We start from the raw sequence: 27279 nt of genomic DNA, 5'->3' as shown, positions 1-27279 counted from the left end.
AATAAACATTTAAAAACTTTTTTAAAAAGGAGGAGGAGCCAAGATGGCAGAACAGCATGGAAGTTTTTTGTGTGTCTCACGTCCATGAAATACAGCCAGACCAACACTAAACCGTCCTGCACACCTAGAAAACGGATCTGAGGATTAACACAACAATCTGCACAACCTGAACCACAGAACTCAGCAGGTACGCGGCGCGGAAAGGTGAAGTGGGGTACAGAGCCACAGAGGGCAGGGAGCCACTTTACATGAGGAGAGAGGACAGAGATGGGGGGGAGGGAATACAGGCAAAGCACCCCCCCAAAAGCAGGTGGAGAGAAAGTGGAAAAGTGGAAACAGCCACAGGGACTGAATTAAAAAGGCAAAAAGGAGAAAGGAGAGAGGAGAGGGTTTAAATTCCATTAAGACTGTAAACAGAGGGAGCGCGGAGGCTGAAATGCCACAGCTCCATACCTGGCGGTGCTCGGGCGGGAAGGGCGAATCCCCAGGAGCAGAGTGGAGTCCGGGGGTCTTCGGGCCACACGGGAGAGGCGGTTCCCCTGCTGGGAGGACACCTGGTAGAGGCTGTGTGGGTCCCCAAAGGCAAGGCGCCAGTGGACCCGGGAGAACAACCACATTCGCTGGTGCTGGAACAATGTCATTAAGGGTGAAGCCTGGTGCCAGACGCATGTTGTGATTTTCCATAATCCCCGAAACGCTGCTGCTACACTAGCTCACGAACTTTCTCTGGGGTGGGCTGGCACCCGGCCTCAGTCTCTGGGCGTCGGCAGCAGCACGGTCCCGCGAACGTTCCCGGGTGCAGCCAGCACCCAAACGTGGCTCAGTGAGACCCTCCCGCAGACGGGCAGAACGGATCAAAGCCACAGTCCCTCAGAAATAATGGGTTGGGAAAAATGGCCGCATCTGAGACAAAACTCAGGAGGGAGGTGCCGTTTGGTCACGGACAGTGTAAAAGCGGGGAGTAGACAGAAGCCGAAGACAAAGGACGGGTGCGTGATTGCCGATCAAGGAGAGCAGGATTCCCACACGAGACCGGGTAGCTGGGTGACTCCATTGTCACCATTCCCGCGCATGCGCATACGCACCTACAAGCGCCACAACAACCCACCCCAGGAAGCTAAGCAGCGCCATCTAATGGAGAACGGAGCCGTTACCCTAAGCCCCGCCCAACTGGGCCAACCTCGCTCTTCAGGAACACGGCTCTCCACCTACTTATTTTATGGACTATAAGGCGCTTCATAGTTCGACTTCTAGGGGAAAACAAAGTAATTTGAGTCTTAGTTCAGTCTGTTCGCTGGTCCATCTATCCAGTTTTCTTTCTTTTTCTTTTTTTTTTTTCTCTTCTTCTTTTTCTTTAATACAGAAAAAGAAAAAACTCATTTTTATTTTCAATTTTCATTAAAAATATTTTTCTTTAATTTTTTTCTACTTATTGTTTACTCTTGTGTAAATTTTTCATTTCTATTTTACTTCTATCATTTCATTTTAGTCTACTTCAGTGTATTCATTTTTTCAAATTTTCTAACGATTTCCTTTTTTTTTCTTTTCTTTCCCCTTTTTTTTCTAATCCATCAAGCCACTTTCAACACCGAGACCAAAACACACCTAGGATCTAGCATCATTTATTCGATTTTTTTTTTGCGTTTGAGTTTTTTCCCTTTTTTTTTCAATATTTTTTTATTTTAATTTTTTTACCTCATTAATTCCTTTTCTCCCTTCAAAATGACGAAGTGAAGGAATTCACCACAAAAGAAAGAGCAGGAAGAAACGACAGCCAGGCACTTAACCAACACAGATACAAGCAAGATGTCTGAACCAGAATTTAGAATCACGATAATAAGAATACTAGCTGGAGTCGAAAATAGATTAGAATCCCTTTCTGTGGAGATAAAAGAAGTAAAAACTAGTCAGGATGAAACAAAAAAGGCTATAACTGAGCTGCAATCTCGAATAGATGCCACAGTGGCAAGGATGGATGATGCAGAAGAGAATCAGCAATATAGAAGACAAACTTATGGAGAATAATGAAACAGAAAAAAAGGGGAGATTAAGGCAAAAGAGCACGATTTAAAAATTAGAGAAATGAGGGGCACCTGGGTGGCTCAGTCGGTTAAGCATCCGACTTCGGCTCAGGTCATGATCTCGCGGTCCGTGAGTTCGAGCCCCGCGTCGGGCTCTGTGCTGACCGCTCAGAGCCTGGAGCCTGTTTCAGATTCTGTCTCCCTCTCTCTCTGACCCTCCCCCGTTCATGCTCTGTCTCTCTCTGTCTCAAAAATAAATAAATGTTAAAAAAAAATTAAAGAATTAGAGAAATCAGTGACTCACTAAAAAGGAACAACATCAGAATCATAGGGGTCCCAGAAGATGAAGAGAGAGAAATAGGGGTAGAAGGGTTATGTGAGCAAATCATAACAGAAAACTTTCCTAACCTGGGGAAAGACAAAGACATCAAAATCCAAGAAGCACAGAGGACTCCCATTAGATTCAACGAAAACTGACCATCAACAAGGCATATCAGAGTCAAATTCACAAAATACTCAGGGAAGTAAAGAATCATGAAAGCAGCAAGGGGAAAAAAGCCCTTAACCTACAAGAGAAGACAGATCAGGTTTGCAACAGACCTATCCACAGAAACTTGGCAGGCCAGAAAGGAGTGGCAGGATATATTTATTTAATGTGCTGAATCAGAAAAATATGCAGCCAAGAATTCTTTATCCAGTAAGGCTGTCATTCAAAATAGAAGGAGAGATTAAAAGTTTCCCAGCCAAACAAAAATTAAAGGAGTCTGTGACCACTAAACCAGCCCTACAACAAATTTTAAGGGGACTCTCTGAGGGGAGAAAAGATTAAATAAATAAATAAATAAATAAATAAATAAATAAATATAACAACAAAAGCAACAAAGATTAGAAAGGACCAGAGAACACCACCCAAAATTCCAACTCTACAAACAACATAATGGCAGTAAATTCATATCTTTCAGTACTCACTCTAAACGTCAATGGACTAAATGCTCCAATCAAAAGGCATAGGGTAACAGAAAGGATAAGAAAATAAGATCCATCTATATGCTGTTTACAAGAGACCCACTTTAGACCTAAAGACACCTTCAGATTGAAAGTAAGGGGATAGAGAACCATCTATCATGCTAATGGTCAACAAAAGAAAGCCAGAGTAGCCATACTTATATCAGACCATCTAGACTTTAAAGACCGTATCAAGAAATGAAGAAGGGGACTATATCATAATCAAGGGGTCTGTCCACCAAGAATACATAACAATGGTAAACATTTATGTGCCAAATGTGAAAGCACCCAAATATACAAATCAATTAATCACAAACATAAAGAAACTCATTGACAGTAATACCATAATAGTAGGGGACTTCAACACCCCACTCACAGCAATGGACAGATCATCTAATCAAAAGATCAACAAGGAAAGAATGGCTTTGAATGACACACTGGACCAGATGGACTTAACAGATATCTTCAGAACATTTCATCCTAAAGCAGCGGAATATACATTCTTCTCCAGTGCACATGGAACATTCTCCAGAATAGATCACATACCGGGACACAAATCAGCCTTCAGAAAGTACAAAAAGATTGAGATCATACCGTGTATATTTTCAGACCACAACGCTATGAAACTCAAAATCAACCACAAGAAAAAATTTGGAAAGGTAACAAATAGAGACTAAAGAACATCCCACTAAAGAATGAATAGGCTAACCAAGGAGTTAAAGAGGAAATTAAAAAGTTCATGGAAGCCAATGAAAATGATAACACCACAACCCAAAACCTCTGGGATGCAGCAAAGGCAGTCATAAGAGGAAGGTATATAGCAATCCAGGCCTTCCTAAAGAAGGAAGAAAGATCTCAGATATACAACCCAACCTTATGCCTTAAAGAGCTGGAAAAAGAACAGCAAATAAAACCAAAAACCAGCAGAAGACAGGAAATAACAAAGATTAGAGCAGAAATTAATGCTATCAAAACCAAAAAACAAACAAACAAACAAACAAAAACCAGTAGAACACATCAATGAAACCAGAAGCTGGTTCTTTGAAAGAATTAACAGAATTGATAAACCACTAGCCAGTTTGATCAAAAAGAAAAAGGAAAGGACACAAATAAATAAAATCAAGAATGAAAGAGGAGAGATCACAACCAACACAGCAGAAATAAAAACAATAATAAGAGAATATTATGAGCAATTATATGCCAATAAAATGGGCAATCTGGAAGAAATGGACAAATTCATAGAAACATATATACTACCAAAACTGAAACAGTATAGAAACAAATAGAAAATAGAAAATTTGAACAAACCCATAACCAGTAAAGAAATCGAATTAGTAATCAAAAATCTCCCAAAAAACAAGAGTCCAGGGCCAGATGGCTTTCCAGGGGAATTCTTCCAAACATTTAAGGAAGAGTTAACACCTATTCTCTTGAAGCTGTTCCAAAAAATAGAAATGGGAGGAAAACTTCCAAACTCTTTCTATGAAGCCACTATTACCTTGATTCCAAAACCAGACAGAGACCCCACTAAAAAGGAGAACTACAGATCAATTTCCCTGATGAACACAGATGCAAAAATCCTCAACAAGATATTAGTGAACTGGATCCAACAATACATTAAAAAAATTATTCACCACGATCAAGTGGGATTTATATCTGGGATGCAGGGCTGGTTTAATATCTGCAAAATAATCAATGTGATTCATCACATCAATAAAAGAAAGGACAAGAACCATATGATCTCTTGATAGATGCAGAGAAAGCATTTGACAAAATACAGCATCCTTTCTTGATAAAAACCTTCAAGAAAGTAGGGATAGAAAGATAATACCTCAATATCATAAAAGCCATATATGAAAGACCCAATGCTAATATCATCCTCAATGGAGAAAAACAGAGCTTTCCCCCTAAGGTTGGGAACAAGACAGGGAAGTCCACTCTCACCACTGTTATTCAATATAATATTGGAAGTCTTAGCCTCTGCAATCAGACAACACAAAGAAATAAAAGGCATCCAAATCAGCTAGGAGGAGGTCAAACGTTCACTCTTCACAGATGACATGATACTCTATATAAAAACCTAAAATATTCCACCAAAAAACTGCTAGAATGGATTCATTAGTTCAGCAAAGTCACAGGATATAAAATCAATACATAGAAATCAGTTGCATTCCTATACACCAACAATGAAGCAACAGAAAGAGAAATCAAGGAATCGATCCCATTTACAATTGCACCAAAAACCATAAAATACCTAGGAATCAATCTAACCAAAGAGGTGAAAAGTATATACACTGAAAACTATATAGAAAGCTAATGAAAGAAATTGAAGAAGACACACAAAAAATGGAAAAAGATTCTATGCTCCTGGCTAGGAAGAACAAATATTGTTAAAATGTCAATACTACCCAAAGCAATCTACATATTCAGTGTAATCCCTATCAAAACAACACCAGCATTCTTCACAGAGCTAGAACAAATAATCCTAAAATTTGTATGGAACCAGAAAAGACCTTGAATAGCCAAAGCGATCTTGAAAAAGAAAACCAAAGCAGGAGGCTTCACAATCCCAGACTTCAAGCTACACTACAAAGCAGTAATCATCAAGACAGTATGGTACTGTCACAAAACAGACACTGAGATCAATGAAACAGAATAGAGAACCCAGAAATGGACCCACAGATGTATGGCCAACTAATCTTTCACAAAGTAGGAAAGAATATCCAATGGAATAAAGACAATCTCTTCAGCAGGTGTTGCTGGGAAAACTGGACAGCGACATGCAGAAAAACTAACCTTGACCACTTTCTTACATCATACACAAAAATAAACTCAAAGTGGATGAAAGACCTAAATGTAAGACAGGAAGCCATCAAAATCCTCGAGGAGAAAGCAGGCAAAACCTCCTTGATCTCGGCCGCAGCAACTTCTTACTCAACGTGTCTCCAGAGGCAAAGGAAACAAAAGCAAAAATGAACTACTGGGACCTCATCAAAAGGTCCCTGCACAGTGAAGGAAACAATCAGCAAAACTAAAAGGCAACTGACAGAACGGGAGAAGCTATTTGCAAATGACATATCAGATAAAGGGTTAGTATCCAAAATCAATAAAGAACTTATCAAACTCAACACCCAAAAAACAAATAATCCAGTGAAGAAATGGGCAAAAGACATGAATAGACATTTCTCCAAAGAAGACATCCAGATGGCTAACTGACACATGAAAAAATGCTCCACATCACTCATCATCAGGGAAATACAAATCAAAACCACAATGAGATACCACCTCACCCCTGTCAGAATGGTTAAAATTAACAACTCAGGAAACAACAGACGTTGGCAAGGATGCAGAGGAAGAGGATCTCTTTTGCATTGCTGGTGGGAATGCAAGCTGGTGCAGCCACCCTGGAAAACAGTTTGGAGTTTCCTCAAAAAATTAAAAATAGAACTACCCTACAACCCAGCAATTGCACTACTAGGCATTTACCCAAGGGATACAGGTGTGCTGTTTTGAAGGGACACATGCACCCCAATGTTTATAGCAGCACTATCAACAATAGCCAAAGTATGGAAAGAGCCCAAATGTCCATTGATGTCCATTGATGGATAAAGAAGATGTGGTGTATATATACAATGGAGTATTCCTTGGCAATCAAAAAGAATGAAATTTTGCCATTTGCAACTATGTGGATGGAACTAGAAGGTATTATGCTAAGAGAAATTAGTCAGAGAAAGACAAATATCATATGACTTCACTCCTATGAGGACTTTAAGACACAGAACAGATGGACATAAGGGAAGGGAAGCAAAAATGATATAAAAACAGGGAGGGGGACAAAACATAAGAGACTCATAAATATGGAGAACAAACAGAAGGTTACTGGAGGAGGTGTGGGAGGGGGAATGGGCTAAATGGGTCAGGGGCATTAAGGAATCTACTCCTGAAATCATTGTTGCACTATATGCTAACTAATCTGGATGTAAATTAAAAAAAATTTTTTTAATAAAAATAAATAAAGAGCCCAAATAAATACACACCCTATGGAGGCCCTCTCTACCTTGGCCTCTCTACAGTCCTCCCCTCTCCCACCCGGAACCCCAGGCTCACCAGAAGACAGCCTGTTCTCCTGCCATATTCTAGAAGTTTCTCTGCCTAGAATCTTTGAACATCCTTTTACCCATGTTTCCCTGTCAAGGTCCTGATCATCTTTCAAGGTCCTCCTCAGGTGGCTCTACCTTCATGAAAACTGCCCTAATATTCTCCAAGGGCTCAAAGCCCTTCCTCTCTTTCCCTGGATGAACCCAAAAGTGGGCTCCTAATGCATTTATGTTCCCTGCAGGGACCAGCATGACATCTGACACAGAGTAGTTTGTCAACAAATGTGGTGGTGGTATCTAATTTGAGTCCTAGAAATACGGTATGAGGAGCATTTGGTCCCAGGAAAATATATGTGTGGATCAAATTAGTGAAAAGCCCCCAAAGTCTTCCTTCAAGAGAGCATGGAAATCCCTCCAGATAGGCCAAATATATATATATATATATATATATATATATATATATATATATATAGGGCCAAACAAGGGCTGAAGTAAAAGCAAAGGTGACGGCAAAGTAAGAAGGGAAATCCAGAGACCCAAGTGTGTGAGAAGGAGCAAGTCAGTGGATTGGCCTTGATGGCAGGGGGCGGGGAGGATACCCAAGGGTGCTTTTTCTCGACAAAGAGCCTGTGGGCTTGATGGCGTGTGAGCATATCCATGGCACATGATGTTCCAGGGCTTCTGAGGGGTTCACACGGAGCTTCTGGCAAAGGGGTGTGACTTCTCAGAATGTTTTTCTTTGTTGCGAGTTGAGTTTATATGCAGGCAGTCATATGCTTTCTATAAACCTCCCCTTGAGCAGGACTGGATTTTTATTGTATGTATCTTCATGCATTTGTGAAGTATCTAACAATGGGAAATAAATCACTGTGCAGTCTTCTTCCACAACAGATTGGGATAAACGTTTTTAAGTCAATCTGGGGAATAGCCAAGTATTGTAAGATTCTATAAATCCTGGGCTACTTGCCAAAACGGGTTAATTCTACACAAAGGAATAGGAGGCTCAGAGCGACACCTATGAAGGGCTCGCAACCCGGGAATCTGGAGTCAAACGCCCCAGAATCAGTCAGGTCAACTCTGCCACTCACTCACTGTGTGACCTCTGCCTCTGTCTGTCCAGCTGTAAAGATGAGGAAAATACCTGTACCTACTTCCTAAGGTTGTAATGAAACAAAATGGGTCAATAGGTGTAGAGTGCCCGGGATGGTGACCGGCATATCAGGGCCATTATATAGCATTACTTCACTTTCAAGGACCAAGCATTTCAGCAGTAGGCACCCGTTTATACAACTGCATAAAGTGTGTAGATTACGTGCTCAGGGCATGAGCCCAAATGCCGGCAGGCTAGGACTGAGTTCGGGTGGAGTTTGAGTGAACACACAGGTACGTGTGGAACTTACAGAGTGCTATCCAAGGAATTAGACTTCTGTGGACAACCCCTGAGTATAACACACTCCTCAGGAGGGGCCACACATTTATGCCCCAGTGAAATACAACAGAATGAAACCTGGACTTCATAATGATTGTGAACCTGGGTCCCCAGCGGTTTTCTCCATAAACATCCTGTTCTCTCTTTAAAAACATAACTCATGTGAAAGTGGTTAGAAAAGTATCAAGTAAAACACAAATATAAAGTAACATCATCCTGGTTTTTCTGATTGCCCAGCAGCCTTGGAAGAGAAACTGACCCATTATCCCCAACTCTGGGTGTTTGTGGTACCTCTGTGTGGCCTTAGGCATGTCCCTTCCCCACTCTGGGCCTCAGAGTCTTAACCTTTCAGTGAGAGCATTGGTTGCGATGATCTCTAAGTTCTCCAGCTGAAAATCAACGGGTCTTTGATCTTTGGGTCCCAGACAATGTCTTGTACCAGAAGGCCTCTTGAATTGCCTTGAACCATGTTACCCTCCAAGTCTTGTTTAGACATAGGAACCTGTAGATTCCAGAACTGAAGGAGCCTGTAAGACCTTACACTTGAGAGCTGAAGCCTAAGATACACGTGGAAAGGTGGAGAGGGTACCGGTGGAAGAAGGGCCACTCTGTATAAGCACCAGAACAGTCCCGGCTATAGTTGAGCTGAGGGTGGAAGTATGGACCCCCATCCCAGTTTCTAAACACCACTGCTGAGCAGCCTGCGGGACTCCTTTTCCAATGCCAAGAACAGGCACAGGCAGGGCAGGAGTCTTGGGAATATTCAGCTGGGGGACAGGAAGCAGAGATGAGAGCGATGAGGGAGACGAGGAGAGAAACAGAGGGAACCAGCACATGGTCCCCCACCGCAAAGCTCGGTGAGTCCTCTTTGGGCACAGGAGCGGGATGTGAAGAGGGAGGAGACGGAGCTGGGAAGAGAGCGTGAAGGGACAGTAAAGAAGTCAGGGCTGAGGCAGGACAAGGACTGCTGACCTCATAGCCTGGGGAAGGTCCAGGCCCCTGTGACAGGCGGCAAGACTCAGATATTCCGTCCTGTGCTTAAGCTTCAGTATGTGTGGGAAATGGCACGTGTGTTCACAGAAAGTGAGACACAGCTGTCCTGTGAGGAGTATGGGTTCAACGCCCATCAGATGAGCTGCAGGGAGAAAAGATGGAGAACCGCTCCTACAGAGGCGCCAACCCCTACCCGGAACGCTGAATCCGCACGTTGATTCACGTATCCACCAAATGCTGAGCACCCTCGATGAGCCAGGTCTGATACACTATCAATTCTCATCCCCAATAGAGCGTGTACAAGAATAGTGAGTACTTACTTAAATGTGTGCTTTTATTTTGTTTACTGGGTTTCAATACAATTTCAGCGAACTCTGGAAATCTTCAATTCCGTCCCTTTTCCTAAGCCTCAAAAATACGTCGTTGTTAAAAATTGTAGACCATTACCATTGTGTTTCTCTTGAATTGTCTGTTTTGCTCTCTTCAGCTGGTAACAGGTGCATGCCCAAGCCCAGGGCTCGAAGAGGAAGAAATTGCAAGTGGACAAGGCTGTCTCAGCTTGAGCCCAGGACTTTCTAGCGAGCTACGAGTTTCCTGTGGCCCCAGCCTAGCCCGGCGCCATGGAGAAGATCAGCTCTTTCTTCAGCATCATTTGGGACACCATCTTGACCAAACACCAACAGGGCCTCTTTAACACCATCTGCCTGGGCATCCTGCTGGGGCTGCCACTACTAGTGGTCATGACATTCATCTTCATCTGTTGCCACTGCTGCTGGAGCCGGCCAGGCAAGAGTGGCCCACAGCCGGAGCGAAACAAAGGGAAGAAGAAAAAGAAGAAGAGGAAGGCCGAGGAAGACCTCTGGATCTCTGCTCAGCCCAAGCTTCTCCAGATGGAAAAGAGGCCATCACTGCCTGTCTAGTTAGGCAGGGAGCAGAGGCGTCCTTCCTCGGGGACTAAGCCACCTTCCAAACACACACAGGCTAGAGAGCAGCAATGCCCAAAGTGATGCACTCGTGTCCACAGAGGAACTAACCAAAGGACGAACCTCAGGCTGAGCGTCCCCGTGGAGGACACCCCAGAAAGAATATGGACAGTTCTTGGGCACTGTCTTGGCAGCTATGTGTCCGATAACAATGCTCTTTACCACAGACTCAGGCATCCTTTCCACCTGCATCCCGCAAGCTCCATCCGCAAAAGTACAAGGAACGTTTGTCCATACATCTTGACACGTCTCCCAGATGCACACACATGCCCACCACGCACACAATAGTGCCCACACGCACACACATATACACACGCGTGTGAATTCAGGCAACAGGTACCTGGGCAAATATATTCTGTTCATCAAATGGTCATTGACGACCTACTTTGTACAAGTACATCATCTTCTCTCCCAAAAATTTCTCATAGGAAGGCCTGGCCGGATTCGGGCACTCGTGCACAATTACATACCCAGATAAGGTACCTGTCCACTGTCTACTCCATACGCCACTCAGGTTAGAGATATGTGTTTTCCTATTCCTATCCCCACACAACCTTTTACTGGAAATCCTCATGTTTGGGCACTCCAGCAATACACAACTGTATCAGGTTGTGCATCGACACAGACAAGCCAAGTTCTTGTGTTTCTCACATGGGAGAAAAAGTTTCAAGTGAGGAATCAAAATCCATTGAAAGCTGTATCTTGCAACTCATGACAAGGTCCCCATCACCACGGATCAGTATCGAATGCTGTCTAAGACCTCTTTTTGAGACGCTACCCCCAGAACCACTCAGCAAGGTGCCCTTCTCCAAGCACAAACTAACAGCTCTTGGTGGTGACTTCTAGAATGTTCTGGAAACCAAGGATACTCCATTCACTTCCGTGAACTGCAGTTGTGAGCCTGTGCAATGTTTTACAGACGGGAAGGAGATGCTACATCTGACAGACACCTGACCTAGGGATTTCCTATGTAACCAAAGCTTCTCAGCAGGGAAGGAATTGAGGCAATATCCGGTACAGTCTCGCGGAAGGCACACTGGAAAAAAATTCATAAGGTTGTAATGGATGTGTGGCATGTTGCAGATGGGATACAGAAGTTACAGACTTTAAATGAAAGTAGAGCGAAGCTATATAGAGGTTTATTAATATTTATCTTGAAGCTCAGGCAAGTGCCTTGCACACAGTAGGTACTCAGAACTGTCTGTGGATGCTGTTGGATACGTGATGATGTTGAGGGTCAACGTGTAATACCTCGCCAATCCCCCCGAGTGACCTTCTGTTCTGAGCCCGCTAATTGCTCCAACGGATGGAAGTTGGGTATTGAGTGCCTCACAGGCATGCGCAGAACCGACAGTCAGATTGGCCTGTGCGCCCCGAGATCCACGACTGAGTTGAGGCGAGTGTCTCCCCACCAGGCTGAGGTTGGGAGGCCGAGTTAATCCACATACGTGAGGAGATGGTTGGTATTTTGATTGTAATGTGACTATATGACAAAGATGGATAATTCCCAAATTGGAAGCGGGTTGTGCTCTGAAAGGTCACTTGCAAATCTGCTGGGTAGCTCTCTTGAAATATTTTCCCACAGAAGCTGTTCTAGGAGGCAGTAAAATTGCAATTTAATTAACAATGTAGCCAAACTATGATATCTATAGTAGCAAGAAGCTAAATTCTGCAGGATTGTGTTCATGGCAAAATGTCCTCCGTTTGCTCTCTTGGGCTGCCTGGTACTCACCTGCCCTCCAGGTATTCTCCGGGCCTGTGGGGGCAGGCATCTCACGGTGACTGCTGCATCCGTCTTCTAACGGCGACCCTGTGAGGCAGAATTCAGGCCTTCCCGTGTTTTAAAACCAGTCGCATCCACCTTCTCACACCAGGTGGCCCCAAATGCCCTGGCCGCTCAGACCCCCTAGTCATAAGCCCCTTCTAGCAGAGAAAGAAGCACTCTCTGGCTGGCTGTCCCCTTGTACACGGACGGCTCGTCATGGAGCAACTGGCTGTCCCCTTCCCATCACAGGACGATTGCTCATCGCCCCACACCAAATGCACATGCCTCCCCAAGCCCTTCCTGCCCCCCTAAGACGGATGACCTTGGGGAGACACGGAGCTGACGGCTGAGGCTGGGTGTCAGATGCGATCTAGGAGAAAGGATCGCTTGGATCCGGGACCACACAAGTAACATGGTTGCCATGGCAACTGGCTGCTAGCTTGAATTAAGACGGCAGTCAGTCAGTTGTCATTGCCGGGACGAGGCCTCTGTCTCCAGGTGCAGCACCCCACTGTCCCCTAATCAAATGGATTTGAACTACCTCCAGGCGCGAAACACCCAGAAGCTCTCTTCTCACTTGTTTCCATAGCCCAGGACTTAGGAGAGCCAGATGCTGAACGAGGCTTATGTTTTCCCCTCCCCTGCCACCTCCCTGATAGCCTTCACCAGGGTCCCCCCAACACCATCCAGGGTGCCATAGGCCCCCAAACTTCTGTGGAGTAAGTGGGTCCATGAAAGGAGCCCCGTGAAGTCACTGGAGTCACTCCCTGTTCCTCCCATCATCCTTATCTTCCTCTCCCATGTTTCCTTCTCGTCTCATTCCTGCTTCTCCCGGCACCCCCACCCTGGGTCCACCCCTTATTCCTCTTTACTTTTACTCCTTCTCCCCAACCAGCACAGGCTTGGGGAAGAGTCCCCGGGCCGAGATCTGAACAACTCCAGCCAAACTCATCCACCGTCATCAGAGAAGGCCTCCTCCCCGCTGCTCAATGTATTCTGGTGGCTTTTTTATTTCTTGGGGGGGGGGGGGGGAGCGGGGGAGTGGGGAATGTAGAGAAAGGGCAGTCACCTTCTCAAGAAGAGTATAAATGGTCCAAGCGGTATAGTGTTTGTCAGAACTTTTTTTCTAGAAAATTCAAACACATGCAAAAGAAAAATTTTTTTAAATAAAATATTTGGAAGACAGCAGCGCCTGGCCTCCTTACCTGCTGGCATCAGTTACTTTCTTGACAGTAAATATTTCCCTCTCCCAGACATCACTCAGAAATGACAGAGGCATGGACTCCCGCTAGGACACAAAAGGCCCAGCTGTCCCTGGACACTGTCTTCCCCCTGACAGAGTCATAGGTCAAAGGACCAGGACCAGGCTCTCACATCACTGCCTCCAGAGAGGACACCTCAGAGACTAGACATCCTCGGAGGTGCTGGCTGCAGGAAAAACACTGACGCTCCTTGGCAACTCTTAGAGAGCGTTCCCTTCGATGAGGTCAATGTCTTCTTAAAGGAAAAGGGAAAATAGCAAAAACTAAGTAGAAATAGACCTCTAAGTTAAATCTAGTATTGGGAAGGGGAGAGATCAGAAGTCTCTATAGTAGCTGCTGGGGGGATAGATACATGCATAGTTAGGTACATTCATTGTTAAATACGTAGGTACTTACATACACACACACACACACACACACACACACATAGATACATACATACGTGTATATACACACATTGTTAGATACATACATGGATACATAGATATGTATTTACATTATTAGATACATAGATGGATAGCCAGATAGGAAGACACACACACACACACACACACACACACACACACACACACATACACGTATGTCTGTATAGTATGTATGTATAAAACGCATATCTTCTTTTCAAGTGGACCACGGCTTTGCATTGGTTGTGAAATGGAATGATTCAGATGCTCCAGAGTCCTCCCTTGATGCTCAGCTGGCCGTTAAGCAGAAGCCCTGTAGAACAGGGCTGTCCGATAGAGTAGATAAGATGGAAATGTCTCTATCTAACATGGTACCATTAGCCACATGTAGCTATTTAAATTAATTAAAATTAAATAAAATTAAAGGTGCAGTAGCTGAGTCACACCAGCCATAGTTCAAGTGCTCAGTAGCTACACGTGGCTAGCAGCTACCATCCTGCAGAGCACAGATCTAGAGGCTCATGGGGGAAGTGGTCAAACAGGCTGCTAAAACACCGTGTTGACTCCATTTCAGCTAGGGCTTAGGAAGACAGGCCTATGGCACACGCTCCCCCTTTGTCTTGTTTCCCCCAAGGTAGGCGGACATTTCTGTAGTCTTAGTTGGTTCCTGGGCTCCCTTCCCCATTGCCACACACTCCATGACAGCCCAAGAAGAGACTCTTCATTCAGGTCTCTGTTCTTTCCAGGACTTCCAAAACTTTCCAGTGTCGACCAGGAACAGTTGTCCAGCAACCAAAGGCAGGGGCAGCTGCTGCCCATCTTGGCTGAGGGGTGGGTGCCAGAGCCAAAGCCACCAGCTGCACCTGCTCAGGCTCAGCCCTGCCCGTGGCGGTGTGCCTGTGGACCTGGACAGTGCTATGCGCATTCTCAAGTCACCACAACACTCTGCGCTGGCTCCTTGCCCTTTGCCCTTTGATTTTAGTATCTTTCCCAAATTCAAAGTCACAGAATTACAGAGCTGGCGGGGGGGGGGGGGGGGAAGAGTCCCTTCAACATGGCTGTCTGTCCCTGTCATGGGTTCAAAAGGATGTTTTCAAATACCTGTGATCGTTCCTTCGGGAATGGCCCTGCATGCATGCATCTAACTCCCTCTTTGAGGCTACTTATTCCATTAATATTTTTGACTCTTTACCATTTGCCAAGCACACTAGGTGCCAGCAACACAGAGTTGTCCCAGAGGGGCTGCAAAGCTGGCATCTGGACAGCCCGTGGGGGATCACCCAGGAGCCATCTAGAGACTTACAAGGGAATAAATAAGGACAGGAGGACCCCGTTTGTATTGCCTCCACCCAGAGGGTGCAGCCTGCAGCAGTGATGCAGAGGACAGCCTGGTGAAGGCCACCATGAGTGTGACAGGTCAGGACTCAGGGCTAAGGGCTTCCCGATTCTGATGCTAACTCCAGTACCCACTGGTTAGAGAATTCAGGCCGACGACTTAATCTCCGTAAAGACTTACCAGTATGGTAGAGTTAATGACCATCCCTGTCTCACAGGGACACAGCAGTAACGAGATAAAGCATAAAAAGCATTCAGCATCAGGCCTGGCTTATAGTACATGCTCAGTAAATGTTAGTTGTTGTAATTAAGGGTAGAAGGAAGATAATGAGAGTGTTGTGTCCTTGAAGCCAAAGGAGAAGAAACTTTCAAGAAGAGTCAATAGAGTCAAATGATACAGACAGATCAAATGAGATAGGGATTGAAAATACTGTGCATTTTCTATTTTTTTATTAAAAATTTTTTTAATGTTTATTTATGTTTCAGAGTGAGAGAGACAGAGCACAAGTGGGGGAGGGACAGAGAGAGAGAGGGAGACACAGAATCCCAAGGAGGCTCCAGGCTCCGAGCTGTCAGCACAGAGCACGACGTGGGCTCAAACCCACAGACCATGAGATCACGACCTGAGCCGAAGTCAGATACTTAACCAACTGAGCCACCCAGGTGCCCCAATACTGTGCATTTTCTATTCCTCCTTGTGTGATGTGGTCCATAATTTCACCATACACTGCACGGTCTACAGTATTACCAAAACTCCCAATTTGCAATTGTGATGGATGGGGTAGGTACTCACCCCTGCCTCAGCCTCTTCTCCACACCAAGCCACCCTGCGTGACAGCGCCCCCTGGTGGCCAGATCAAGAAAGACTTTGAATCAACATCTTCCCACCTTCCTGGGAGTGTTTCCTTACTGGGCTTCCAACTAAATGGGCTCAGGACTCACTGGGTTTTATGTGATGCTGACAAATATGTCAGGGTCAAAATCGTCATGCCCATTTGACAAATGAGGGATTTTCATAACTCTAAGTCTTAATTGTCATTACAAACAAATTTGGGGTGAAATGTTCCGTGTGTTACATCACTGCCTCCAAGAAAGCTTCCCTAACCACACAAGTCTTCTGGATCACAGTAAGATCAGACTATGTTGCACTGTGGGTGTTCCCGTCTTCCCACACTTCCCTGCCATCCCCTCATTAGAATAAGCCTTTGTGAGGCCTAAAGAGTAACTACATTACTCACCACCCTATCTCCAATAACTAGTGCATCCTATATGCTCAATAATGTGTTGACTGGGGGAAAAGGGAAAGGAAAAGAGATCACTGGGGGGTTTCTTACAAGTGCAGATTCCCAGTCCCTCTGCCCTTCTGACAGATTTGTTAAGTCGAGGGTGAGTCCAGACAACCCGCTCTTCTAACAAGCACTCTATGTAATTGCCAGCGGTCCCTGAACCACACCTGGAGAAATATTAGCTACTCAGAACACAAGAAAATCCTACATTCAAACAAGATTGCAACTACTGCAGCCCATGACTTCCCCTCTCTGCCTCCTTGAGATCTGTAATCACGTATCACATTAAGGGTTCTAACGGGTACTTTAGTAAAGAAACTAGTATAACTCCACTTACCTCAGAGTTTTCCCAAGTTTATTTGACCACTAAACCTCTTCTTTTAGGAGATCTGGAGGAGCAAGGATTCTGAGGAATATCATTTTGGAAATGCTGCCATGGAGGGTTCATGTACAGCTCAATTCATATCATCCCCAAGGAAACCCTTTCCAAAATATAGACGGATCCCCCTTTACCTTCATTAAGCTTTTCTTTCCCACTCTGCCTTTTCTCCTTTGTCCGTTGGTTAGCTGTAATAATCCCATTGGTGGCTATCCATAGCACATACACCTTAGAGCTGGCTAGGGATACACCTCTATCGGGGGAAAAAAGAGGGAGGGAGAGAGAGAAGAAAGAAAATCCAAACGTCTTGATTGAAGTTATCAAGACTAGAGATCCAAGCCGTCTTACCATTCCAGAGTGTTATGTATTATGTAAGAGTGCTTTCGGTATCTCATTTGATTCTTGCAGGGAGTACCTCGGGGACTGATGTCATTTCCATTTTATAAACGAAGAATATGAGGCCCACAGAAGGTAAGTAACTCACCCAGACCCGAGATGGAAACCAAAGTCTTCAGAATCCCGTCCTAGTGGCCCTTCACACACCAGCCATCATGATCCAGCCTAATCGGATTTGGGTTCCTCAAAGACGTGTTAACTTACGATACCTACTTTGAGTCAGAAACCTTTTGAACACAATCAAGAGCTATGCCCACAAGGCTGTAGAGCACCCAGATGTCTCCTTCAGGTGCTCCACAGCAAGCCTCACCTGCCTCCTTAGCCTTGTCTAATTAAACCTGGTTTTCTTCACTTACACAAATAAAGAACTGTTTCCACTCCATTTTGTTTCCTTCCCTTGTTTAAATAACAACATTGCAATACCAGTGTTTTCTATTTCTGTCATCATACATGCCCTGAAATTGGTCTGCGTTATGGAATAAACAGGCATTTATGGGCTAACCTGGGAACTAACTTCTTTATATAACGTGGCAAGTGGAATTCAACCCATTCCACATTTCCCCCACAGAAACAACCGACTAACAGAAGGACTTTGGGAAGTGGATTTAATTACACACTAGGAACTGCCTAAATCTCTTCCAGGGGTGCCCCCTTCACCTTTCATCGTGCCAATGGATCCATCTTCTTGTCTCAGCAACCGGCCAGGTAGACCAGGTCAGGGGACAGAGTCTAGGTTTCAGTAGGTAACCTCTTCAAGGTGTTTCCCAGTTACCTGTTTTGTGCATTAGGCCAACAGCAACACTACCTGCACAACCACCAAGCACGGGCTGGATGCTGAGCCGTACCCCATAAGCTGATTCCCCAGGCCATGTTACCCAGGAAGGAAGAAAAGGAAGAACCTCAGAACACCCCTTCAGAGAGGATTGGAAAATGGCCTTGAAGGGAGATGCTCCCGATGGGACAACACTGCCATCTGCTGGCCTGACTGGGTACAGCATGTCTGCTGCAGAGGGCTGCGGGCCCTGACCGGATTGATCTGCACTCTTTATTGACAGAAACTCCTTCCTGATCCTTTTCACTGCCCTGATGGAAGGCTTAAGGGAAGGATTTGGAAATTTTTTTTAGCAGAGGATTTCTTCCAGCAAATGACTGCGTTTTGCCTAGAGCTTTCCGTTATTTATACTTGTTTTGCCTCCTGCTCTGCTGTTTGTCTCCTCGTCCACGAATTCTCTTTTCATGCACCACACCTGGTCCTTGTTCTTCCTGACATCCCCTTGCTCAGAATCCCTTGAGTCATTCTTAGTCCTTCTCCCTGGCTCATTCAGCATTTTCTGGCTTTACTGATCCTTGAATCCCTGAGAGTTCTAAGTTAAAAGGCAGAGCTTGTGATGCCTTGTGACAAACAAACTCTGGGGCCCTGTTCCCAGAGAAACAACCAGCTCTAAACTCAGCCATGACAGGATTCTTCCCTTGCCTTTACCACCCAGCCCCCTCAGTTCCTGCTGATGCTTCCTCCTAAATATCTCTTTAATCTGTGCCCTCTCCCCCGTCCCACCATTTCTGCCACAGACCAAGAGAGCCATTACCTGTTTTCTACTGCAATAGCCCTAACCTGTCTGTGATTCTCCACCCTCTCCTAGGAGCTTCCCTCAACAGCTCCCCACCATTCTCTATCCTGCCTCCAGACAGATATTTTCAAAATGCAAGCTTAACTGTCAGTGTGACTGCAAGATTCAAACACCGCTGAGCGACCTCTGCTGTCCGACTCGTTCATCCTAGCAGAGGTTGTCAGGACTGGTTGCATGTTAGCTTTGAAAGGCTCCAGGCACAGGGCTCAGCTGAGACCCACTGAGGCAGAGTCCCTGGAGGTTAAGCGGGCACGGAGCTGAGAACCAGCACTCACACGGCCAAGTGTCCCTGCCATCTCTCTAGCCTCCCCATCAATCACTCCTCTCCCTCCCTCACCCATGCCACACCCCACCCATTCCCATCCTTGCCACCAAGTTCCCTTTTCCCGAGGTGCCCTGCCCCCCTCGGGCCTCTCTTCCCTCCCTGACACACTCAGACTTCTTCCTACCTGACCTAATGCTGATGTCACGTCCTTGACACTTGCTCCACAGTGACAGTCCATACCCGTTGACTCACTCTCCCCAACGTGCTACCGGCTGCCCTGGTTTGTCCCCACAGCTGTCCAACCATCAGCACCACGCCACGGGCTGCTGGAGGGCAGGGCCTGTGCTCTGTCCATGACCGCTTAGCTAGCAGTTTGCGTGGGACAGAAGACAGCTTGGGAGCTTTAGCACGTGCTTGGTACTTCCGTCCTTGCTTCTGCCCTCCTGCCTGGTTTGCAGCCTGGCCCTGCGGTGACAGACTTTGTCTTCTCTGGTTTGTCCTAAAGGGCAGGGATTGCCCCTTAAGCTTCAAAACCCTGATGGCTCATAATCTGACTCTGAGGAAAATGGCCTCTGCAGAGCAGGTTTGTGCAGGAACCCATTCCCAGGGGCGGGGGCTGCCAGAGCTGGTCTCATTCCAGTGAGGCCAGGCACAGACATTTAGGGCTAGAACGTTCTCCTCGGTCAGATGAACAGCCTTTAAAAATGAGCTCATCCCGACTTCTTCTCTGCCCCATGGAGAACCCTTAAGGGTCAGCTGAGGTTTCCCCTGCCAGTCCTCCGGGCGGCACGGCTCCCACGGCAGTTTCCAGGTCCCGGCAAGTCCTCATCTTGGCCGGTGGTGGAGAAATGCTGCGGTCAGGGGACACAGAGTTGTGTGGGGGGCATCACAGGTCCAGAACAGAGAGACCAGCAGCAGGCGACCCCTACGCCAGAGCTTACTCCAAGAGTGGTCAATCTGGCGGCAGCCCCAGCCCAGACCTACTGAGTCACAAGACCTAAGGATGAGGCCCAGCAACCTGCGCTCTACCCAGCACGTTTACCAAGCATTCACCAACCCACGTGGGGAATTTTTGCCCGCCACGCACCAGCCCCAGCTCTGAGTCACCCCGAGGTTCGTTCCACTGCATCCACTGGGTTGAGCGCCAGGCTCCTGAATCGCCAAGGTGAGGGCGGGACTAGTGCAGTTTCTTCGCTTCCGCGGCACCAGTACCTAACAGCAGAAGCTGGCTCCCAACGGGGCTCCGTCAGCTTTTGTGGAATCAATGAAAGTGAACGAATGAATGACAGTCCACACGCCGTCTGGCTTGCTCACCTCTGTGTCTCACCTGTGTCCCCCTCCCGCCCAGGGCACAGCACACACCCTGGCGAGAAGCAGGCAGACACACACTCTCACTGAATTCCTGTTTAGACCGCCCTCACCAGATCTAGCAGCACTGCGGCACGGTGCGTATGGGGGGCGCGGGCGGTGCTGAAAGCCCACAAGGGGGACATAACCCGTTTGGGGCATACAGCTTGGCCTTCAGCCGGAGGTTAAAGCCTGGACAACCTGAGGCAGCGAACAACTCCCCGGGCCTGGGGCGGCGCTGAAGCTTTTAGGGCACATGCCTCCGCTCCCACTCATCTCATCTCTCCAGGTTCCAAATACCACGATTCGCCGTCTCGCAAGTATGAAACGGCAGGCCGACCGCATTCCGTGGTGATGCACAAGTTGTACCTTCACATGCACTTGGGTTGAATTTAGAATTCAAGCGCACTGATGTGAGTTAAATAACACAAGGCAAATTTTTTAAGAACCAGGTGTTTTTTTTCTTGACTCAGAATGTAAGTTACTTTTAATAATGATCACTGACTTCACTACAGAGAAACTTTCCAAAGGGGTAGGAAAGTAAACCCAAAGGACCTGACCTGTCAAGTGCCTGAGCAAACAAGAAGCTTCTGCTGGGCACCTTCAGAACACCTACAGGCCCAACAGTGTGGGGGCCCAAGGAAAGGGGCAGGGCTGAAGACTTGAGGGCATGAAAGAGAGTCACTGAAGAGTCTTTGGGAGGGACCAATCACCAAAAGAGTCCAGTTATTTAAAGCTGAAACGAGTGAGAATTTATTCACAACATATGCAGATCTCTGAAAGTGATTATGCAAATATGTGGGAAGGGGGAACTTGAAAAGGGGGGTAACACGGAAGCTTGGTTCCCAGCCTGCTGGATACTGGTCACAACTTAGCTCTATGTGAATCAGTCTTGGTCCCTTTGTTCTTTCTCCTGGTCTAGCATTTTTTAAACAGGTGAAGATTTATACCTTTTTCCTCAAATCCCAGTGGTCATGGGAGGTAACAAGCATCAGACTACGTTAAGCCCCTTGGTCATCAAATAGAACCCCTCCTTGGTACAGCTTTCTAGAGAAAAGATACACACACACACACACACACACACACACACACACACACCAACTGGTGAAGTGCTAGATGATTCTTTTCCCTTCCCCCTACTCCCCAATCCCATATATTTGCTACTGAAGACAGACTGACGAACTTGCAGTCCGGTGTTCTTTCTCATATATACTATTGTGTTGATTTGCAGGTCCCCAATACAGATGGGCAGAAATGCAGGTGACAGAGACCTGTGTGGTCTGAAGTTTGGTCACACACTTTGTCCTGGAGGTTACCCAGCCATCTCAGAAACCAGAGGCCAGGAGTATCCCTCAAACTTCCATTAACCAGTCACCACTACCCACCTTGCCCCAAGCCTACATAGCCCCAACCCTGGGCTGGTCTTGTCTCGTGTGATGACTGTTCAAATAGGCCATCAGAACATTCTCGAATTTTCTCCTAGTGTCCGCTTCTTTCTGTCCAGGACGTGCTCTCCACTGTAGCCATGAGGGCGGATTTTCAACTCCACATAAGGAATGGAGAATTCATGTCCTTTCCATGGCTCCCAGTTCACCCCCTACATAGGAAGAAAGAAAGAAAGAAAGAAAGAAAGAAAGAAAGAAAGAAAGAAAGAAAAGAAAGAAAGAAAGAAAGAAAGAAAGAAAGAAAAAGTCAACATCAAGAAAAGGCACTAGGGAGGAGGGTGGGATGGCTTAAGGTACAAGGTACAAAGGAACGCTTCTTTGCAGGGAGGGGAGGGGAGGGGAGGACCACACCCTCTCTGCTTAAGGAAGACAGGTGGTTACTGGGGTAGTTATGATAAGGGAAGTACAGCTGAATCTTGAAACATGTGCCCTCCCTGTTGGGATGAGCACTGGGTATTGTTGTATGGAAACCGACTTGATAAATTATATTTAATATAAAAAATTAAAAACTAATAAAAAAAAATAGAAACATGTGCCCTCTGCTGGGCAGCTGAAGTTAGGCTGATGACTCAGAAGCCCCCACCACCTCCACCTGGTGGTTGGAAGGATAGGGTGTGAGCCCAGGGGGCCGGGGAGCCCGAGGCAGCAAAGCTAACACAGGGTCAACCTGGCCAGCAACAGGCACAATATCTTTGCCTTACTCTTTTCCTTTCCAAAAAATTAAAGGCAAAAATAAACATATTAATTGGCCAATCGTGTAAAATCATTTTCAATTTAAACTGTTTAGATACTAGCTCTGGGGTAACGAATAGCCTGCTGAAAACTAAATTTCATTTTATGTCTTTTGACTGGTGAGCGTAATAATATTTAATTCACTTAATAACCTTGCAACCTGGCCAATAAAGAGCCCAAGTGACCAATTTTATGTATTTTAATTTGTGAGGTAAATAATAAACAAGAAGCTAAATGCCTTGCAGACTGTGAAAAGCACATTAACCAGATGAATGTCTTTTATTAGCAAATATGGGGATGGTTTAGGGCATGCTGGCTGCTCATTTCAAATATTTGATCTCTGATCACAGGCTTTCCTGAGTCAGCCCACATGCTGCCACCATGATTCATGGACCCACCCTCCTTGGCCTCCCTGGGGGAACATTTCTTCTTCCCTTTGAAAAATCACACAAGGATTGGGAGCCCCCCACCCTGTCTGGTCAGGGCCAAAGTAATCAAACTGTACCTGGACTTGAGATGAGCTAATATTTACAGTGACACCGGTTATAAGGTAAGTTCTGGGGAGTGGTGGCTTCCTGAAGGCTAGAATAGACCCAGGGTGGGAAGTTAGAAACCCAAGGTAGGGAGGAGCTCATGGCAACAAGACGCCATTTTCAAGAAGATGTGTGGGAGCAGTCAGGAGATGCCTGGCAAGGAGTCGAGATGATGTCTACGGGTCATGGAGGTTTGAGAAATCACTGGTAGGAAAGTTTCAGAGCAAGGAAGGGGAGAGGAGCCATCAAGAACTCTCAGTCCTGGGTGCACCTCCTGAACTGGAGAGAGAAGTTTAGCACAACACTCTGGGTAGACTCTGAGTGGCTCTGGATGAAGTGGACCCAAAAGTGGGTCAGATCAAAGACAGAAAAAACTTGTTTTCCTGGTGATCAAAGGACTTGAGGCAAATAGTTGTGGTTTCACTGGGAGAACAACTAGAAAGAATTCTGAAGTTATGAATAGAATGTTAGTTCCCACCTGCCCCCAAGGCATATGTTGAAGTCCTAACCCCCAAAGTGGTAGTCTCTGGAGGTGGGACTTGGGGAGGTAATCAGGGTTGATGAGATCATGAGGGTGGGTCCCCCATGATGGGATTAGTGCCCTTGTAAGAAAAGGAAGAGAGATGAGAGCTCTCTCTCTCTGTCTCTCTCTCCACCATAGGAGGACACAATGAAAAGGCCATCATCTGCAAGACAGAAAGAGAGCTTTCACCAGGAACCGAATCTGCTAGCAGGCAACTTGATCGTGGACTTCCTACCCTCCAGAACTGAGAAACAAATGTGTCTCGTTCCAGCCACCCAGCCCATGGTATTTTGTTACGAAGACGGTGTCCACGGGTGGCCCGGAAACAGATGGTGCATAATCCATGTCACCTGTCTCTGTCCAGCAGTGGGCAGCCTGAGCTCCCACCCACCTACACTAAGTTTGCAGCTCTGGTGGGAATGCAGAGTGGGGAAGGGCTGCAGCGGGTGGGCAGGGGAGGCCTTGACCTCCAGGCCATAGAGCCTGGAGAAGAAGCCCCACTGCCCCGACTGGGAGCATCAGAAGGAGAGAGGTAGCCAAACCAGCGTGGAGAGTGTCACTTTGGGAACGCAAAGCTTTGGGCAGAGCTTGGAACAAAAAAAGTGCACCTGTCGCCTACCTCACTGTGTTTGGTCTCCCCGTATCTGCCGTTGGGGTTGGCCAAGTGGCAGTTCTTATACCACCAGCCACCATGATGTGTCAGGGCACAGTTGCTGAGGGCAATATCGTTGTCTCTGTCAAAAGTTGTAAACTTCCATCCGTTGTGGTAAGTAAGAGCATCCCCTGCGGGAGAGGAGAGATGAGGGGTGAATGGTGAAGTTCGGCCGCTGACATGGTGATGGAACTCTGGGCTCAGCAGGACAATCTCTGGGCATGAAAACGCCAAAGATCTGGCCATTTATGTCACAGGTAAATCACTCGTCTCTGAAAACGGCCAAGGTGAGGACATGATACAGATGAAGAGATCCTCCTTCCTGGCCTGTCACCCAAACTTCAGGCCTGTTTCTCCAATAGCTTCCAACAGCTTGCTCCCTTCCAGCATTTTCACTCAGAGGCTACACAGTCACGTAAAATAACCAAACATCTGAAACCAAACTCGTCGGCTCTCCTCCCAGCACTTGACCACCCCTCTCCCATATTCCCTGCCCTCACTCAGCCATCCTCTTAGCCACCCCAGCCTCGAACTCCGAGCCACATTTGCCAATCCCATGTACCCCTCTACGGAGCCCTTCTTCCTGAGGATCACTCACAGATGGCCTCACTCCCGGGGCTGCCACACGGCCTACTCTCCTCTCCTCGGGCCTGCATCAACACGGCAGCCCTCCCGGCCTTCCTGAAGCATAAGTGTCCACTTTCATGCTCTCAGGTCAATGTCCTTCCCACCACCCACCACAGGGAAGGAGCCGCTCCTCCTTGCTTGGCTTTGCAGCCTGTAATTTGGCTTGTACCCTTCGCACCATCTCTTGGCCCGCTGTCCCCACAGGCACACACGGCTTGTGCAGCAGACAGGTCTTCCCTCCACGCCTCTGCCCTCCCCGGTCCAACTCCTAAACGCCCCTCAAAGCCCAGCTGGACCCTACTCCTGAGGAAGGGTCGGTCTCCTTAATAATCCTCCCACACCCCCTCCCAGCACACACTCCCGAGTTTCCCAGGCCCTCCTGGCACATATATACAGTTCAGTGCTTCATTACATCCTGTCTGGAAATCCGCTTGAATCATCTGACTTGTATTTCTACCATTTCCCCCATGGTATGTATCATCTTTGTATCAGTTTAATTCTTAATTCAGCTCATAAAAGGTGACAAGGGCCTGAATCAATCCTAAGTTGTGTTCCTATCATGACAACACTTGGGTTTTCATCTGACCCCTGAGCTACCGACCACCTTCACATCCGTATCCTCCCCCTCTGTCCCCACGACAGCCTACAAGGTGGGCCAGGCAGCCGGCAGTCCCATGAGGAGACAGACTCACAGAGGTTAGACTCTGGGGACTTGTCAAGGTCCCACTGTCCCCAGATAGTAGGGCCGGGACTCAAACCTCAGTCCTCAGATTCCCAGTCCAGGGTCCTCCCTGACACACCAACTTGCCTGCGGCTGCCTTATTTCAGTAGAGACCTTTAATTACTCGAACCAGAGCAAGCCGTCTCTGGTTCTCCCGGTGTGGCCCCTGGACCAGCAGCATCAGCAGCACCTGGGAATTTGTTAGAAAGGCACATTCTCAGCTCCACCCCCACCCCGGATCCACAGAACCAGAAACTCCGAGGCAGTACCCGCCTGCAGTCTGCATTTTAACAAGCTCTTCTGAGGACAACAAGCCCTTCAGAACGTCGGTCTGCAACTTCCTTCATTTATTCAGGAACCATGAGAACACCTGCTGGGCCCAGCACCAAGCTCAGCTCTGGGAAAACAGATGGAGGAGGTCCCCGCCCTCAAGAACTTAGTTGGGGGAGGAAGGGGGCAGATGTATGTAAAGAGTTAACAACACATTATGAAAAGGGAAGGTCCCGGATTGTCCCAGATTGTCCGTCTGACTTTGCAGCTTGAACAATGGCTCCTTGATGGCTTCCCCAGCGAAAGCAGGGGAGTGAGAGCAGGGGACACAGGCCATTCCTGCTAAGACAGCTGAAGGGCCCCTGCCCCCAAGAGTTTCCTCCAACTGAGGAAAGGCGTGTAGTCGCTGGATTCATACACATCTCTCTCCCCTTCAGCTCTCTAGCAGACAGTTAACTACAGCTTAAAATAACACGTGATGGCTCCCTTGGTGACACTCTTTTAATGAGCTCAGCTTACCGAACGCGCGTCTAAAGTTCCCAGAGCTGTTTCCTAAGAATCTGTGCGGAGGCTGTTTCTTAACGATTTGTTCACAGTTATCGAACCTTAGGCACTGGGATCAAGGAAAGCGAAGCAGGTTTCGGACTAAGTGTGGCAGTTTATTCCATGATGGATTTGCTCCCTTCCAGAAAATGAAGCCATGCTGATGTTCAGAGCGTGGACAGCGAGGATAGTCATGAATCAAGAAATTGCTTTGCTCTGGTCGTCAGGACCCAGCCAACACGGTGTTCCGATCTATTAAGCTCATCTCCCTAAGTAAGATAAAGTAGAAAAGCCAGTGGTCGTCAGACCCTCTCTCTTCTATCAGAGTTTGAGGAGAAAACATTGGATGAGAAATAAGCAGCCTTAACTTCTAGTACAATGGCTTTGGGTGGGCGGCTGGCTCCCCTCAGGAGGTGCGTGTGGGGTTGGTGGCGACCCCACAAGAGCCCTGGGTGGGGCCGCTGAGCTGGTTATCACCCATCTTGTCAAAACATCACTCCAAGATCAGCTCTCCTCCTGCACCTCCTGAGTCGGGAAGGATGACCCAGGCAGCTGAGCCACCTCAGACCCCAAGAAGCCATCGACATCACATCCCTTTTAAGTCACACAAGACTGTCTGGACCTTGAACCCTGGGAAC

The 27279-nt window shown here is 46.9% G+C and overlaps 2 protein-coding genes across 6 annotated transcripts in view; one reads left to right on the top strand and one right to left on the bottom strand.

Moving 5' to 3' along the window:
• The window catches only part of KIAA0040 (uncharacterized protein KIAA0040 homolog), a 41600-nt gene extending 29445 nt beyond the window's left edge, over positions 1-12155 (top strand). Inside the window, exons 1-2 of one of the 2 annotated variants that reach the window (XM_011290911.3) lie at positions 125-187; positions 10033-12155. In XM_011290911.3, the coding sequence (XP_011289213.1) occupies positions 10166-10465 (300 nt within the window). In that variant the 5' untranslated portion in view covers positions 125-187; positions 10033-10165 and the 3' untranslated portion in view covers positions 10466-12155. Of the gene's footprint in view, positions 1-124; positions 188-10032 lie in introns of those variants that run through there. The other variant, XM_019821658.3, reaches the window with a different exon arrangement.
• A 9169-nt stretch (positions 12156-21324) lies between these two features.
• The window catches only part of TNN (tenascin N), a 68119-nt gene continuing 62164 nt past the window's right edge, over positions 21325-27279 (bottom strand). For all 4 annotated transcript variants that reach the window (XM_045048451.1, XM_045048454.1, XM_045048453.1 and 1 more), the window contains 2 exons: positions 24448-24611; positions 21325-22192 (listed from right to left, as the gene is read on the bottom strand). In XM_045048451.1, coding sequence (XP_044904386.1) covers positions 22052-22192; positions 24448-24611 — 305 coding nt within the window. In that variant the 3' untranslated portion in view covers positions 21325-22051. The remainder of the gene's footprint in view (positions 22193-24447; positions 24612-27279) is intronic.

The sequence above is a fragment of the Felis catus genome, chromosome F1 (genome assembly GCF_018350175.1).
Source record: "Felis catus isolate Fca126 chromosome F1, F.catus_Fca126_mat1.0, whole genome shotgun sequence".
In the NCBI taxonomy this organism is placed as follows: domain Eukaryota; kingdom Metazoa; phylum Chordata; class Mammalia; order Carnivora; family Felidae; genus Felis; species Felis catus.
The sequence above is the reverse complement of the archived record's forward strand: the minus strand, read 5'-3'. Positions and strand labels throughout refer to the sequence as shown.